Source organism: Python bivittatus, unplaced genomic scaffold, assembly GCF_059951505.1.
Source record: "Python bivittatus isolate LINGU-HERP-01145 unplaced genomic scaffold, Pbiv_v1 ctg000570_np1212, whole genome shotgun sequence".
In the NCBI taxonomy this organism is placed as follows: Eukaryota; Metazoa; Chordata; class Lepidosauria; order Squamata; family Pythonidae; genus Python; species Python bivittatus.
This window is the reverse complement of record NW_028277097.1, coordinates 23,378,675-23,395,916: the sequence shown is the minus strand read 5'-3', so window position 1 is coordinate 23,395,916 and position 17,242 is coordinate 23,378,675. Positions and strand designations below refer to the sequence as shown.

The window sequence follows — 17,242 nt, the reverse complement described above, 5'->3', positions numbered from 1 at the left end:
TCTAGCTTTTCCCAGCTCTGTCTCCTCATGCTTTCCGTTGCAGCCTGAATTCAAGACATGTTTGCTGTCTGTGCTGTAAACGGTATCAAGGAGCTAACACAAATGACATTTTGAAAGCATTCAGGCGCGAGACTGCGAGACACAGCCGAGAGAGTTCAGCCTATGAAATGTGTGCCCAGAGCTCTTCAGCAAAGACACCAGTTGAAAACAGAACCAAATCTTCCTCGGCTGCTACTGGATTTGGTGGGGGGTGGGGGTGGGCAAGAGATCGAGAGAGGCATTGCTGCCTGAAACAGAAGAGAAGCGTTCCCTCCTTGCAACCTGCCTTGGAATGTGTCCCCTGCTTGTGCTTCAAAGCATGATCGTACCCAGGATGCATGTCATTAAAACATTTCCTAAAATACATTCAACCTCTGTCTGTAACAATACCTGCTTTACATTTTCAGAAAGATGTGGTAGGATTCTTTAGTAGTATAACAGAACTCAAGGAAAAGTCTTTTTCGCCTTATACCACTGTAATGGTCACATTTCTGACCACCCATTTTTAGCATAAAACAACTTTGTGCACTGGCATTATTTATTTATTAGATTTGTATCCCACCTTTTTTTCAGGAGCTGAAGGCAATGTATGGTGTGCTCCCTCCTCCCATTTCCCCCCATTATGACAACGTGGTGCGGGGGGATGGCTGAGAGAGAGAAAGGGGTTGGCCCAAAGTCATCCAGGGATGTTTTGGGGGTAAAGATGGATCAGAGAGTTCTTAGTCCAAGACCTTAAACAATGCATCTCTCTTGCTCTCCGATCTGAAAATGCATTCTTTATGGACCTTAAAGACAGCAACGTAGGATCAAATTAATAAAAATGTCATTCCACAGACTGAATTACTGGACAGAGTTACCTAGCTGAGCCAGGCTGATCGTAATATATTTCAGCAGGGCCAGATCTGGTCAGGATTTGGATAGAAAATCAGCAGGAAATTCCAAGGCTGGGGAAGAAAAACAGCTACAGCAACATCATTTCTGCACTGTTGCTAAGAAAACTGCACAACTGGGTCCCTGAGTGTTCAGGTATTGAGCCCAACTGAAGGGCACCCTCACTGTGAACCTTCATTGAACAAGTTTCCAGACAATGATAGAAAGTCCCTTCTTTTTTCCATTTGCACTTGAAAAAAAGTGCTTTATTTTATTTCAAAGTTCCATCAATATGGGCCAAATGTAATTTTAAATATTTAAAGAAAAGCAAATAATTAATTTAGTCAGGTTGCACAGAATACAAGGTCATCAAATCTTTAAACAGCTGTGATGTTATTTACCATCTTGACATGATGTCGCAGCATTTTTTCCCCCCATAATGAGGAAAGAATGAATATTCAGTTCAATAATCCCAGAGGATCTATTGTGTGGGTGAGAGAGAAAGAAATGTGTGCTGAATGTTAATTACTTGCAAGCAGGCCTGGGAACAGGGCAGCCCAAGCCGGCTTGGAAACCATGTTGTTTTCTAAAGGAGACTGCAGAGGGGCAATATGTCATCAGATCTCCTCTGATCACCACAAGAATTATGGATGAGTCAGAAACAAAGACAATAGCAGCCAAGCAAAGATTTGGTAACCTGGCAACAATAATGGAATTGATACAGCAAGAAAGGTGAGGGGGGGTTAAAACAGAGAAGCCCTCTACTGCTTGGGAGGCATCTCCTGGCCCAGACGGCTGAGTCCTGTGATAGACCTTCTCCCCTCTAAGGCAACCTGCCAAAGGACCTACATTCTGCAAGATCTGATGGGGGGGGGGCGGTGTGTGTCTTGTGGTAATTGCCCATCTGGTTAGATTCAGGCAATTCAAAGTTAAGAAAGAAAGCAGTTGACTGGCGTCACCTGGGATGTCATGGAAGCCAAAGGCCCATGGCTCTGGGTTCCTGACATCATGTTTAGACAACAGTAACCTGCTGAAATTTTGCTCCCTCTCCACAGAAACTTCATCCACTCCCCAAGCTCAGCAACATGTCATGATTTTTATTCACATTTTCCTCTCTGAGCCTTACATGCTATACTGTCTTGGAGCAAGACCTCAGAAGCCCCATCCAATATCCTGGTTTTCCACTGAATTCTGTGGCATCTCCACTGAGGACTTGCAGAATGGAGGAATGGTGCAACCTGGAACAGCATTAGGACTTTGGTCATCACTCTTCTGGTACATCACCTTCTTCCAAGGAGCGTGGGGCACTGTAACTGCACCCCTGGTTAGAGCAAACATTTTCAATATAAGCTAATACCATCCAGCCCTTCTGACAATTTACTATACTGGAAGGCCCTGTGCTGTTCCTCAGACTGGTAGCAGATCTGGTATTAAGAGCTCAAACAGTGGCATAGTCTCCGAAAAGGAACAAACAAAACAGGAACCCTGGTGCTTCATCCTTTTGTGGATGAAGTGGCTGCTGCCCCGCTGGAGGCATGTCCATGTAAACCAGAGGTCCCTGACTCCCCAGCTCAGCCTCTGCAGACTTACTTTTCCTTTTAATGCATTACTTGTTCTGATCGAATTGTCATGTATTCCAATTGCAGATGCACAAGAGATAGTGAGGAGAACAAAAGCTTCTTAAAAAGAGAAGCATCTGCTGAGAATAGAATAGAATAGAATAGAATAGAATAGAATAGAATAGAATAGAATAGAATAGAATAGAATAGAATAGAATAGAATAGAATAGAATAGAATAGAATAGAATAGAATAGAATAGAATAGAATAGAATAGAATAGAATAGAAATGCAGTGCTGGAAGCCTAGATTGTCTCTCAGGACTTTTATTACTAATCTTAGCCAGGTCTACTGAAAGGCCCCCAATGTATTCAAACAATCCTCCAGCCGTGAAGAATGCCTTATCCTTTTACTTTGCCCATAGACAGGGGTGGACCCTTTTTTGAGGCCTTTGGAGCTCTTCTGACCGTGATAGCTGAAAACTAATGGCACAATGCCTTGCTCTTTTAGGTGGAAATAGAGCTGAATTACAACCACATGGCAGCAGCCACTATGTAGGACAGACAGGCAGAAGACCAACAGAGTGCATTCATGAATATCAATTAGCAGTCAGGAGACACGATGAAAACTCCTTAATCTCACAACACATGGACAGACTCAACCATAGTTTCAACTGGTAAACTGTGAACATCCTAGACCAAGCTAGATCCAAAAACACTAGGAAATTCCTGAAAGCTTGGCATTCAGACAAATCAGCCATCAATAGGCACATAGAGATAAACCACATTTACACATCATTCAAAGAGATAATAAAAAAGCTAAGAAAGAAATAAAAAGACCAGAACACATCCTCTCCAGCAACTAACACCCAGATAAGCAGGGATTAACACCAGACAAACAATCAAACAAACAGAAAACAATACCCTAATCAAGGAACTAACAAGGAGAAAACCACACCCCCACCAATACTGGCAGGGCAAGCTACTGTTTATAAACAGGGAGCAAACCCCACATTCACTAGCACCGATGACGTTCCCTAGTCAGATAATGAAACATCTCAAGTGAACAGCCAAGCTCAGAGAGCACCATGGACTCCATAGAGTTAAATGAAAGGTAATGCCTCCAGTGTTATAAATCACCAATAGATGGCAATATTGATGCATTAGGAGCTCTGATGTGTTCTTGACCATCTGTTCTTTCACTTCAGTTGGTGGGAAGTTGCTGTGAGAAAAGGTTGGGTTGCTAGATTGTTCATGAAATAGAAGCCTGCAGTAGGTACCCATTAATGCTTTTTAAGCAACGCACCATGACTGACTTTTTGAATGCCAAAGGAGTCCCTCCAATTGAAATTCACCACCGAATGCAGGTTGCTTATGGAGGATGGCTGTGTTGACATGAATACTGTTGCTGGGCCCAAAAACGAAAAGATGATAAACTGGGAAAAGCTGATTTACATGATCAAGAATAAAGTGGATAAACTGTGATGGTATAGAGAATAGGGAAGATGACCTTAACAGAGATATGCAGGCTCCATTGCCTAGGCAAAAGGGGTTGAAGCAGTGTTGTCCAAATGGGAGTTGAAGTCCACTCATCTTAAAGTGGCCAAGTTTGGACAACACTGGGTTAAAGCATTTTTAAAGTCCAGAATGTCCAGATAACATTTGGAAGCAGCTCAGACACCTCCCTAATTCACTGGAGAACAAGAAGGGGGAGGATGTCCAGCCCAATCAGACTTGCAAGATTCTGTTGTTACAGACAATCTCAAAAAAAGTAGTCTTAGCCTTCCTGTGGAGTTGATTTCATGGTCTAGTCTAGGGGGATGACAGACACCAACAAGTTTCACATGAGAAAGGTTGATTAACTGATTATGGACAATTGGCAGATCACTCAAAGGGAAACTGCTGTCAAGCTTGGTATTTCACAAGAATATGTAGATCACATTATTGATGCTCTTCAATATCGGAAGGTTTCTCTGAGGGTTCCTCACATGCTGACAGCACAGCTGAAAGCTTCAAGAGTTGAAATTTGCCAGCAATTGTCACATTATGAGAATGAAGGTGAAGAATTTCTTCACAGCACTGTGACAGCCAATGAAGCATGGGCTTATCACTGTGACCCAGAAACAAAGCACACAGTGTCAATCTATGAAATATCACAAAGCTGCACCTGCATTAAGGAAAAAAAGAAATCAAAACCCAGGCTTCAGCAGGAAAAAAATATGGTTACAGTTTTTTGGGATGTAGATGTAATTCATATGGATTTCATTCAATGTGGCACCGCTATCAACTCAGAGCACCTCATTGCAACACTCAAAACGTTGAAACAATGATTAAAGAGAGTTTCCAAGAAGGAAATTTTGCTGCTAGGCCTCATACCTCACAAGCCACACAAGAGGCAATTGCAAAGGTGGATCCCACCATCTGCCATACAGTCCATAGTTGGTGCCATGCAACTTCCATCTTTTCCTAACATGGAAGGAATATCTTTATGGGCATCTGTTTGACTTGAAGAGTGGGAAGGACTGTCAGGATCCAGTTGAAGAGACAAAGTGCGGCTCTATTAAGCTTGTCCATCACTGGCAAAAGTGTGTAGCAAATACTGGTGACTGAAAGAGCCCATATCAAGGATTACGTTCCTGTTTCGTTTATTAAAATATCTGTATTTAGACCAAAGTTATGGAAGTGGAGGCATTGCTCCTCATTCAACCCTCATACCTGAAAACTGTAGCATCAGCCTTAAAATAGGCATTCCTTAGGTTAAAAACGAAAACACCCCCCCACCTGAAAAACTAGCCACACAAGCCGCACCTAGCTGTGTGAGGGATTTGCCCCCAGACTATGATTCTCAACCCTGTCAAATAATGTTAGTGCAATCCTTGGCCACAAAAAAGTGCCAGTAAGAGATTACAAAAGAGCCAGAAAATACTTCACCTTGCAGATGACATACAATACCTTGCAGGATTAGTAGGAGGCAAGGAATATACAGTGCTATAAATATAGATGTCCGGTGCTGGGAAGAAGTGGGTCACCTTTGTGAAGGGCTCTGGAATTTGTTACTCCCAGGCAAGAGCAGCTTTTGAAGCTGTGTCCTGTCCTGTTTAGCACCATGGAGAGGCCAGAGAACAAATAAGATGAACTACCATAAAACTGAACTAGGAAATAACTAGTTCAACTGAAGGAAGGAGCAAGGAGGAATCTTGGAAAGCATCCAGAAAACCAGCCATAAATCCTTGTGGCACATTAAGAATCACTCACGTCTTTCTTTCTGGCCCCAAAGAAAACACCTGTAATACCCTCTTTTGAACATTTGGGGTACCTTATCCTGAGTCTCATGTGTAGCGAAGTTCAGGTCCATGACATTATGGACTGAGGAGTAAGTGGCTTTCCACAATCAAGGTCCTCAGCAGAACTCTGCTGGAGCAATTTCATTTCTGTAATATCCAGCCCTGAAGCTCCTTGCTAACCAGATGTATTGTCCTATTGTCTAAGAGTCCACCTCTTCAATAATAATCCTCTTTGGAAGGTGTGTTTCACTTTCTCTTTCTCAGAGTTTGAAAGTATTTGTAAAGATGCATTTCTTTTGCTAGGCTTTTCCCTGTTTGATGATTGTACTAGTTCTTTACTACTATTTTTAATTTGTATTTTTAAACCTTTGTATTCTGTTTTTCTTCTTCAATGTTGTTAGCCACCTTGAATGCTCACCTTAAGAGTATACTTCAAAACAATCATAATCACAGTTAATTGTGGTTAATTAATAAATAACCAATAGTAAGTTCTCCCCATTAATGACCAGGCACTCCCTGAAGTCATCTGGACATGGGGATTGACCCATGGCAAGAAAATGGATCTGAACATGCTTCTTCCAAACAAGGGGAAAATGTTATTCCCCACACCATGAGGACTTGAGTCAAGGACTGGGTGCTTGGTGGTACAGGAAAGAGCAAGACACGGTTGCTTGTCACCTGGGAACAAAACAAGAGCAGCATCACAGGGACATGGGGGAAAACTGAGGCCATTCCTGAAGAAAGACTCTGGAAGATAGTCTCATTTGTCTAAAGACACAGCCTACAGTTTCCTACAGAATTCAAAGAAATGAGTGAGGGTTTTCCCTCTGGGCAGCTGGATTTGCTAGGTATGGGTTTCACACTTGTAAAGGAAGGTGATAGAATCTGGAGGTCCTAATCTAGTCCACTCTAGTTTTCTACTTGCAGGGAGTTTCAAAAACTGGAAGGCCAAAAATATACATGTTTGTCTATCATATCAGAACTCTACTACCACTAGAGAATAAGATAGGAGTGTATCACAGACTCTCACATGCAGATGACCAGCTTGCAAAGAACACAGAAATAACAGCCACCTTTCCCAAAGGCATCTAGGTCAATTTTTGAGTGTTAAGTCCAGCTGCATAGAAACAGGTTACTCATTAACCCCATTCCCCTCCAGTCCTCTGCTTAAACTAGCAGCCTCTGAAAGGATCTTTTCACCAAAAGCAAAATAAAACAAAAATGCAGGAATATGTCTACTCCCTTCCCTTCTTGTCCACATCATTGCTTGACCTTTTCCAAAGTTCATCTTCTTAAACGCCCTGGATGACATTTTTAGAGGGAGGCTGGAAATTCAAAACTGGCCCATCAATTACTCAAGAGGAGGATTTTATTATAGTCCCCCAAGTGATTTTTTCCCCCTAGGCTGTCTCCTTGTGGAGGAGGGGAATCCAACCTAAGATATGCAATTATACAAAGTATGGTATCTTCAAACATCTGGACATGGCTGCTATCTAGAAACACATTTTGCTGCAATGGGGAAAAGGCAGATTCCTCCCCCACCCCAATTTTATAAGACATGGAAGGTTGCAGGTGACTTATCCAAAGCTGCACCATGTAGCTTCCCCTGAGGCTGCACTTGAACCCAGTTTCCAAGGTTCAAAAGAAAATCTGTGTCCCAGCCAGGATGCTCTCTTGCTCTGAGTTCCATCAAAAGTTGCCCTCTGGGGCTAGAACAGGCCACTTAAGCCGAACAAGTTGTGGTCACCTTGCCTGGGCAATCTGGCACTGGAGAAAGTGCAAAGGCAGAAGACCTTGACTGCTGGTGGAGGCAGCCCTGACATAAACTGCTCTGGAAAACCTATTTTGATGCAAACAGTGTACAAAGAATTGCAGTTGGGTTGTTATGGAGTAGAAAAGGGCAAACCTTCTTTTACTGACTGACGGGAAGTGCTGATAAATTTCTAGAAGGTCACTACTCAGCCGTACAGTCTTTCACATCTCTAAAGGTTGCTCCATTTTGTGATGAGGGATTGAAGGCCCAGGAGCATCCATCTGAGAAGGAGCCAAGTCAAGAGATGAACTCATGGCAGGCTGGCATTTACATGGTACTCATTCATCACAGCAGGACAGGCCAGATCCAATACTACCCCCAAAAGGATCCATCCCAACACACAACAAAGGAAGCTGTGTAGATGCCTCCTTTCTTTTTCCTTTCCCTAAAAAAGGTATTTACTTGTTTTCAGCATGAATACACACACACACACACACACACACACACAGAGAGAGAGAGAAATGCCTGAGAAGCCAACTAAAGGTTTATCTGTTAAAACCACCCACAAACTCTGGACTTCCGGGGAAGCAATGGGGGACTGAAGATAGCTTTTCTTTTTGCAGAGCCGACAACTGCGGCAGAATGAAGAGCTGAACGAACAGATTGGCTCCTCAAAATTCCTCTCCAGATAAAGAGGAGGACCTGGGATCACCCACAGCTGCTCCCTGCAATGAGACCATAAAACAGAGGCCTCCAGCGGGTTTAGAGCTCTGGGAGCCAGGAGAGTCAGCTTTGCCCAAGCCATGGTTCGGAGCCTTCAAAAGGACACTTGGTTTGCCCACTTCTTCTCTTAATCATTTCTGGATGGCTTGTAAATTGCTTTTTTGATATTAAGAACCTTCAGAAGGGACAAGTTTCATCACACTGGGTGATTCTCCTTCAATCCTCAGTGAAAGAAGTTTCATGTAAGTTTAAGAGCTTAAAAGAAAAGAAAAATAACTAGCAAAAGGGTGATTAGAACATTGATTTTGGAAAGTTAATAAACAGACTAAGGGGCCAGATTGACTGAAAATAAGATCTTGAAACTAATTATAAGAATCCTTCCTGTGGTTTGTTTAAAATCCTATTAAAACCTATGAAGATTTTGAATCTAAGTGTAAGAAATCTTTCCATGGAAAATGTTGTGGATTAGAGAAAAACATGGTAAGAGGAGACCTTGAAGGCTGGTCACTAGAGGCAACCAGAAAGAACTGAAGATCATATTTAATGGAGAAGACCCCCTAATACAGAATGGAGAAAGTATTTTAATTCTGGAAGAATTCAAGGATATTTGGCAACAACATACTCAGAACTTTCTTTTAAGATTGTCTGCTACTTTAAAAGTGGGTTTAAAAGAGGAGATAGAAGAGGATACCGCTGAGAATCAGGTTGTTTTGGATATGGATTTAAAAATGATAGGCTACAAGAATGTTATGGACAAAGATGTTACACAGGATTTGCAAATGAAACTGGCTGGTGTTTTAACAGTTAAAAGGGACACACAAATAATAAATCAGAAGAGTGACTTGGATGTGTGGATTTCAACTCAGAAGAGCGACTTGGATAACTTTCTTATTTTAGATTTACAAAAGAGATGTGTTATACTTATGAAGGACTTCCTGAGAAAAGATAAAGAGAGAATGAAAAAAAATCAGCTTTTGAGACACTCCTTAAAAGGAATAAACATTACGACTTTTAAAAGCAAAAAGGAGGATTATAAAGTTGGTTTATTCGATCAAGGTTAAAATATATGTGATTTTTTTTTCTAGTAGCTTTTAATGAGTTTTTCTTGACTAGAACTGAATGACAAGTCTTTAAAGATTTGCTTATAGATAAGATATGGGAAGAAGAGATTTTTTTTGTTGTATTTTTAGAGAAAATTGAAGGAAAATGTTAAACTTGTGGGACATTATTTGAAGGGGTTAAAGATCAAGATTTTCAATATGTTGTTTTTGGTAGCAGTTAATGGAATTTTTCTTGATTAAGTTTGAATGATGAGGCTTTAAAGATTTGTTTACAGATATGAGATAATGTATGGGAAGAAGAGATGTTTTTATTTTTAGAGGAAACGATAAATCACTGTAAAGGAAAGGAAAGAAATATGAAATTGATTTGTTTTAAGGTTAAAATATACATATTGTTAATTTTGGACTCTTAATGGACTTTTGCTGATTAAGATTGAATGAGGTTATTATTTGCTAATAGATAAAAGATGAGATATGGGATGAAGAGATTTTTGGTTGAATTGTTAGAAAAGGTGATAAGTTACTGAAGTTGTTTGTACTTGTCTTGACGAAGTGGGAAGTTATTTATTTATATTTCTTTTTTCTTTTCTCTTTACATATTTTTTCTTCCCCCCCCTGCACTTTTTATTTTTTCTTTTATTTTTCTTAGTTTGTATTAGTTTTTTATCTTTGTATTTTTAAACTTCAATAAAAAATACTATAAAAAAAACCCACCCACAAACCCTGTAGGCAAACTGTTCCACTGTTCTATAGATCTTATTGTTAGGATTTCATCCTTGTATTTAAAGGAAATCTAGATAGCTATGACTTATCCCCATTATTTTTAGTCCTAGTTTCTGTGGCCATAGAAGATACTTCTTGGCCATCTTCCCTTTATGTACCTGAACACAGCTATCATGTCTCCCTTCCCTTTGTTGTCCTCTTAACTTAACTTCCCTATGTTTTATGTCCAAACGTATTCCTGTAGAAGAGTATAGCTTAAAATGTCAGTTAATGGATTTTAATACAGACTACGCTTCCTTTTTCTTGCCATTTATGGTTGGCTAAACCAACCATTGTAAGAAAGGGACAGTCTGCTGATTGACCATATACAAGATCAGCTGGTTGCAAGAATTGGAGTAACAACCTTCATCCAGGCAAGATACAGATACAATCTGCTCCCTGCATGAAGCCACTTGGCTGCCAGTAACTGAATACTGTCTGAGGAAGAGAAGGATAACGAATGAGTGACACAACTTTTCAGTCACTTGGGTCTACTTAAGGAAGATGCACCATATCCAGACAGCTGCATTGGCTCATGGCAGTTTTCATGATGCTGAAGGATCTGCATCATCTGCAATCACAGATCCACATTAGCAGAATGGCTGCCACATTGGGGAACTCAGGCTATGCTTCTGCAGCCCACAGAGCCCTCTTATTTCCACTGCGTTCCCCCACCTCCTGACCTCAAGCTTTACCATGTCACTAGGAAACAAGGGCAGAAGCAGTAGCTCAAGTCAACCTTTTCCCCACCTAGCTGAGAGTCAGCTTCTGCCATTTACAGCTAAACTTCTTTCACTGCTTTACCAACCAGAAGAACTGCTATAATGCTGTCTTAGCATGATGGTATTCAGCTCTTCGCTACTTGAAAAGGCTTCTGAAATGTTCTGTCTGGAACATTTGCTGCATGGAACATGATTGTGCCAGTGCAGAAGTTTCTGCATGAAGATTTATTGCCAATTCACCACTGGGATAAAGGTGCTGCATCCAGGGACATTTTTCTACATTGTTTAAAATCAATCTCACCCTTTCCTAAATAAAAACAAAGTAGAACAGCTTCTCAGACAGAATTTCTGAACAAAGCTGAGCAAACCTGCAGACAAATGGAGGGGAAAAAATTATATAAGGAGGGAAGGGAAGTTATGCTAGCAAGATTTACCGAGGTGGGGGTAGGGGTGGGGAGCATAAAGGATATTTTGTTCTTTCAGAGTTTCCAGAATGCTGTTCGGGGCCTATTGCAGATACTCATCCGATCAAGTAGCCACTGAAAGCCCACTCTCCCATGAATGTGTTCCATCTCCTTTGGCCAACCTTGCCTGGACTCAGAAGCCAAGTAAGATCAGACCTGATTTGCACTCGGATGGGAGACACTAGGAAATCCCAAGAGGCTCTAGGCTAGACTGGGAAGGAAGCAGTGGCAAACCCTGTCCATATTGTTGCCAGGAAAGCTACATGGATGGGTCCATAAAATCACCAGAAGCTAGATTAGGAAGTTGAAAAACATCCTGAAGAAGACAGTGGTGACCCTCTTCCTCGCTCTTGACAAGAAAGCTGCATAGACATGCCCATGAAATCACCAGAAGTTCAGTTCAACTCAAGGGCCCTTGATGCTTTTACTATAATTGTAAAATATTATTTGTCCCTACCCCAGTATGTTCCTCTTCCATGTCATCCCTTCTTCACTTTCATTCCATGCTATAAAATGCCAGAAGCTGTAAGTCTTACCTTACAGGGGAGCCTGCTTTAGCTCTTGAACTTTAGGATGTCCTTTTTTTTCAATACTTGGATGGGATCAGCTGGAGGGAAAAGGTTATGTGTTAAGGCTGAGCTTAACTGACCGCTGTCCTGAAAGGGTTAAGAGGCCCCAAGGTAGGTCAGGCTCAACAGGATCTGGTCCAGCATTCCATTCCCATCATGAGGCAGATGTTTTCAGGAAGCTACGTGCTGGGAATGAAAGAAAAGACTGTGTCTACTGTGAGTCCCAACTGCCAGGGCTCCAAGGTACACTGTCTCTGAGAATGGAAGCTCCCCCGTCTCATGTTCAGTTCCCTTCTCCTCAGTAGTCTTCTTGATACTTTTTCACCCACCCAGTGATGAAAACATGCTTTTATATAATTCTGTCTGCTTTGTAGAAAAGTCTAACTGACAGCAAAGAGATTACAGTCAATCCTGCACCTCCACTTCTGAATAATTGTGTTGCTGCTGCAGAGAGACCATGGCTTCTCTGATCTGTGTATTGGGAGGGGGGTGATTGGGGTGAAAACCAATAATCTCTTGTGGCAAATTGGCCAAATGCTCCTGAATACCAGAGTTCTATATGTCTTGTGTTGCTTTATCGATCCCATTAAAGTGGATTTCTTTTGGGAATTAAGGCAGCCCTACTTCATTAGGTGGCAGTACTGAATTATCTGCAAGAGTTGAGCCAGGCTACTAAAGCAGGAGGTCTCTGAGATGCAAGGAATGGGAGCAATTTCTGCTTCCCTGTTTAAGGGACACCTAAAACTAGCCCACTTCCACTTAGCGCCCTCCACAGAGACTGAAATTTCCAGCCAGCATGGCCAAAAACCAAGCATCCTCGGAGTGGGAGTCCTGGCACTAGATTCGGGAAGGCTGACCTAAAGCAACCAGCTTCGGGAAGAGGTCAGCACCTGGGAAAGAATCTCCCAACCCTGTTGGCCTCTGTGAAAGCAGCCATCTTTGCTGGCAAGCCATCCAGGCATTACACCCAATTTTCCTCAAGTCGGGGTCAACTCCATGGGGTGATCTCAGCTACCCATGGAAGTGGTTTGCCACTGCCTTCTTCCAGGATGTCAAAAACTTTTCAGCCTTCAGTCCTGGAATTTCTTGTAGGTCCCTAACCATGGACAAGCTAGACTTAGCCCTATTTAGCTTCAGGGAGATCAGCCAAGGTCAGGCAGCTGCTGCCACTGGGTGAAAAATCCAAATAACTGATCTCTGTTGCATTTGCCTCCGGAAGAACCTGAGGGAGGGGTGACCCCCATCAGCAAAGAGCTAAAGGTCTGATTTTTTTCTTCCTGTCTCAGCAGGGGCAGCGTTTGGGGTCTGTGAGCATGTGGGCAGCTAAGGCGGGTCTGGCAAATCACAAAACACCCATTTAGCAGAAGGAAAGTGGCGAGATGGCTCTCCTGTCCCCACCCTAACCCCAGAATGCTGTCTATCACCTCAGCTTATGGTGGCCTTTCTTCTGGGCTGGTGGGCACATTTCCAAAGAACGTACTTGGCTGAAGACCCACCCATCCACCTTTCAACATCCCTGGGCCTATAAAAAGTTACAATGCCCAAAGATGGAGTTTGGGGCTGCAACAAGTTCACATCCAGTTCATTTTTTTTTAATTAAAAGAATCTTTAAAACTATCAAATGCAGCAAGAAGCTTGACATGCGCAAAGGTGGGTGGGCATTACATTGTTTTCCCTAGCCTCTTTTTTCCTAACCCTCCCCAAATTTGGATTGTAAGGGCCTGTCCAAGTTGCATTGAATCGAACTTTAGAAATTCCCAGCAGCTCCCATTCTGAGTCTATTTCATGGCTACAATTTTCTCCCAGTCCTTCCATTATCACTTATTTTCAGACAGATGAGGTACGGGGGGGAGAGGAGCGGGGACTGTTTACCAGCAAACGGCAGCAACATGCAAAATTCCTCCACTTTTCACCTAGAAAAAGTGAAAAGGTGCTTGAGCTGGAAAAAGGGGGTCTGTAGTCAAGATTTAAGCAGACCAACAAAACTCTTCCCCAGGGAACATGCAAGGGGTAATCTATTTAGAGTTAGGGTCTCTCCCAGTAAATGACCAGATTGATGTACAGGGCCAATGAGAGATGTCCACAGGGTGTGGTGAAAAAAGTCAAGATGGTGGCCCCAACGGTGTGGCGGAAGCTCCACCTGCTTTTTTGTGGATCAGGTGGAGCTTTGAACACACTGTTGGGGCTGCCATCTGGCCTTTTTTGGCTACATCTGGAGACACCCAGCCTGCAACTGGAAAATGTGCCTGTTTCTAAATCAGTAGGGAAAGGAGGGCAGAACAAAGCTTTAGAAACAAACTTTTACAGCAAATTGGCGCCCACCACATCTTTTCTTACTGTTTCTTTCAAAGCTTGGGTCTGTATCCAGATACAGTGTACTACAACTCTCATCACACATGCCCCACATGGGCGTTGTAGCCCAACTCACTGAGGAGGCACCAGGTTAGGGGAATCTCTGATTTTGTATCCCAGATATAAGCCATGGAGTGTGACCCTAGTGAGGCTGCCAATCCTCCCCCCACTCTCCTGATTTCCAACCACCTCTCAGCAGTTAGAGTCTTCTTCACGGGACACACACACACACACTTCCTGAAGATGAAGTCAAGGAGGCATTGAAATTTTCCTAATGATAAAAAAACCACAGACTACTCAGGAGAGTTGGAGGATCGTTTCCTTGGCTATTTTCATGAAGATTCTGGATTTGACAGGGATGTTCGAGGTGCATCATCTTTTCTCTCTAAACAGAGATCTAGGCCAACAACAATGACCCATGGAGGTCTCCTTAGTTACCTTGAACCTACAGTCTTATTTTTAAGTCGCTGATTGATTGACTCGTTGGTTACAGGTATTTTTGTACTGCCAGCTCAATCAGATTCCTGCTGGTTTATATAAAGGATAAAACGATTACCAAAATTATCACACCCTGTGAGACTGGCAAACTCAGGAAATCAGAACCACATGGATTTCTGGAAAGTTCTTTATTACTAGTAGGGTAATGTAACAGAACCTTGAAAGTCTGCCAATATAATCTTCCAGCAAAACTTATACCTAGCGTAATTATGGCGGAGTTATTCTGAGTCTCTTTCTCATACTTCTTGTCTCACCTGGACTCCAGATCCTCTTCTGTAATGGCCCTGTTTCCTCCCTTGACTCCTTGTGTTCCCAAGGGCTATTAGGCATTCCCGCACAAAAACACTCACAATTAATACAGGCAGTCATCCACTCAGCTAAGCAGAAGCACCTAACAACTTGGCTGCTGCGTTTTGTACCAACTACAGCTTCCAAACAATTAAGATGAGAACTTCTTGCAAAGCATCCTGAATTGTGTTTTTGCCGCATTAGGCTGAAATAAATTCTACCTGCCTGGACGTAATACAACCACATAGACCTCAGAAGAGCATTCTCTGCAATGCCCTGTCTAATCAGTTGTAATGTATGGACCTATTGTTCCTCTGATAAGCATCAATGGATCAATCAGCAGGGGTTTATTTGCCCCCTTGGTGGGAGAAGTACTGGGGAAAAGGAGCCTGCAAAGTCTCCTCCCATTGGCAACTGCCCTGAAAGGAAACCTCACCTTATCCCTTGCAGCTTCAGTGCCTACTCTATGCAAGAGACATTAGGTGACTCTTAGAGAAGTGGGGCAGGTGGACTTCCTGTGCAGACAGCATCCCCTCCACTCTTTCCTTCCTGTCACTGTTTCTTCCCCACAGTGTAAGCAGCCCCTTTTCCCTCCTCTGGGGAACACTCAAACAACAGGATGGCTTCTTCCCCTCCTGGTGGTCCATGGGCAAGTCTCAGCTAGAGGCCCAGAGAAGTGAACAGGGGGCTGCACCACTCTGGGCAAAGTGCTGTTCTGGGTTGAAACATAGGAGAGCCATGTCAGCCTATAATGGCAAAAAATCGGGAGGAGTCTGGTAGCACCTTTTCCGACCAACAAATTTTATTATGTTGGTCAGAAAAGGTGCTACCAGACCTCTCCTGATCTGGGGGCTGAAAAACATCCTTTGGCACTTGACCTTTCTATTAGAAATATTGAAACTATCTGCCATAGCCCACAGCCATAGAAATACGATGGTCTTGGAGCGCTCTTGGATAGTCCTCGTTCTCCCTTGTCTCTCTTAGATTCCTCTTGCCTTCTTCATCTGCTGGAATCCAGGGATTTGATACAAGCCACTGCCACCTCTTACCTTCCCATCGGTGGTTACAGCAGCAAAGACAGTGGAGGAATAAGGCGCCCAGGCCACGTCACCAACAGCAGAATTCAGGTCATAGATAAACATAGGAGTCCTGCAAACAAAAGATCCAGCAGGTCAGGTGTTGCTGCAAGGTTTTCTCATATCCAGGGGGACAACTTTTGCAGAACCAGAGGACATCCAAATACGCACGACCTGGTGGTAAACCAGGTCAAGCACCAAGGGAAAGCTGGTTATAGAGAGCACAGGGAAAGCAGAAATCCAGAAATCAAAGCAGGCATGTTCAACTCAGCAGAAGGCAAAGGTGTTTTCCAGAAGCTAAACCCGTCAAGAAGAACCACTAAGAACTCTCCTAAAAGGAGAACAAGAAAAAAGGTCTTCAAGCTGGACCTCCTTGAGGCCTTTGGCTTCCCAGGTCATCTGAGAACCCTGCCCCAGACCACCTCCCATTTGTGCACAGCTGGGAGCAGTTCAGCATCCAATGGGAAGATTCAAAAAGGCACTTTTCTGGGTGGGGGTGGCTTCTTTGGCATCCTGTGAATATTGCTCTCGAACACTTTACTTGGTAGCTTTGGGTACCCAAGTACCCACCACTCCTGTAGGAAAATAGGGGCTGACCCACACCCATGGAGGACTCAGGCCCACATGAACTTGAACTACAATTACTATTTGCTGGGGCAAGGCTGTGTGCAGGCTTTGGTTGGAGGGACGTACTTGATGGTGTGATCCCAGATCTTCACTGTCCAGTCTGAGCTGCAGGAAATAAAGACCTTGTTGTGGAAGGGGTTCCAGCTCACAGCATCAACAGCCATATGGTGAGCATGAAAGATGTCTAGGAACTGACTTGAGTAGGACTTTGAGCACTGCAAAAGATAGGATGAAAAGGAACTCAATGTAAGGCATCAGCCACATTTTAATTTTTCTTTGCTTGATGATGATGATGATGATGATCTTGCCTTTTATATATTTTGGCCAACTCAAGGTGGCAAATACTCCTATTTTCCCTACAACAAGCACCCTGTGAGATGGGCTGGGCTATGCTGAGCGAGAGTGACCAGCCCAAAGTCACCCAGCCAGCTTTCATGCCTAAGGGAGACCTAGAACTCACCATCTCCTGGTTTCTAGGCCAGAATCTTAAGCACTATCCCAAACTGGCTCTTTATTTGTTTGATTTCCTCCAAGAGCTCAAGGCAGCATATAGGGGCAACTCCTTCTCCATAACAGCATTGCTGAGAGCTGAGTTGGG

The 17,242-nt window shown here is 43.1% G+C and overlaps 1 protein-coding gene across 6 annotated transcripts in view; it reads right to left on the bottom strand.

The window, feature by feature from the left end:
- Positions 1-17,242, bottom strand: part of DNAI1 (dynein axonemal intermediate chain 1) — a 142,288-nt gene that overhangs the window by 43,083 nt on the left and 81,963 nt on the right. For 3 of the 6 annotated variants that reach the window (XM_088152802.1, XM_088152803.1, XM_088152801.1), the window contains 2 exons: positions 16,711-16,859; positions 15,991-16,090 (listed from right to left, as the gene is read on the bottom strand). The exons of 1 other annotated variant lie outside the window; for it this stretch is intronic. In XM_088152802.1, the coding sequence (XP_088008928.1) occupies positions 15,991-16,090; positions 16,711-16,859 (249 nt within the window). 2 more of the 6 variants (XR_015798269.1, XM_088152805.1) reach the window with 2 other exon arrangements.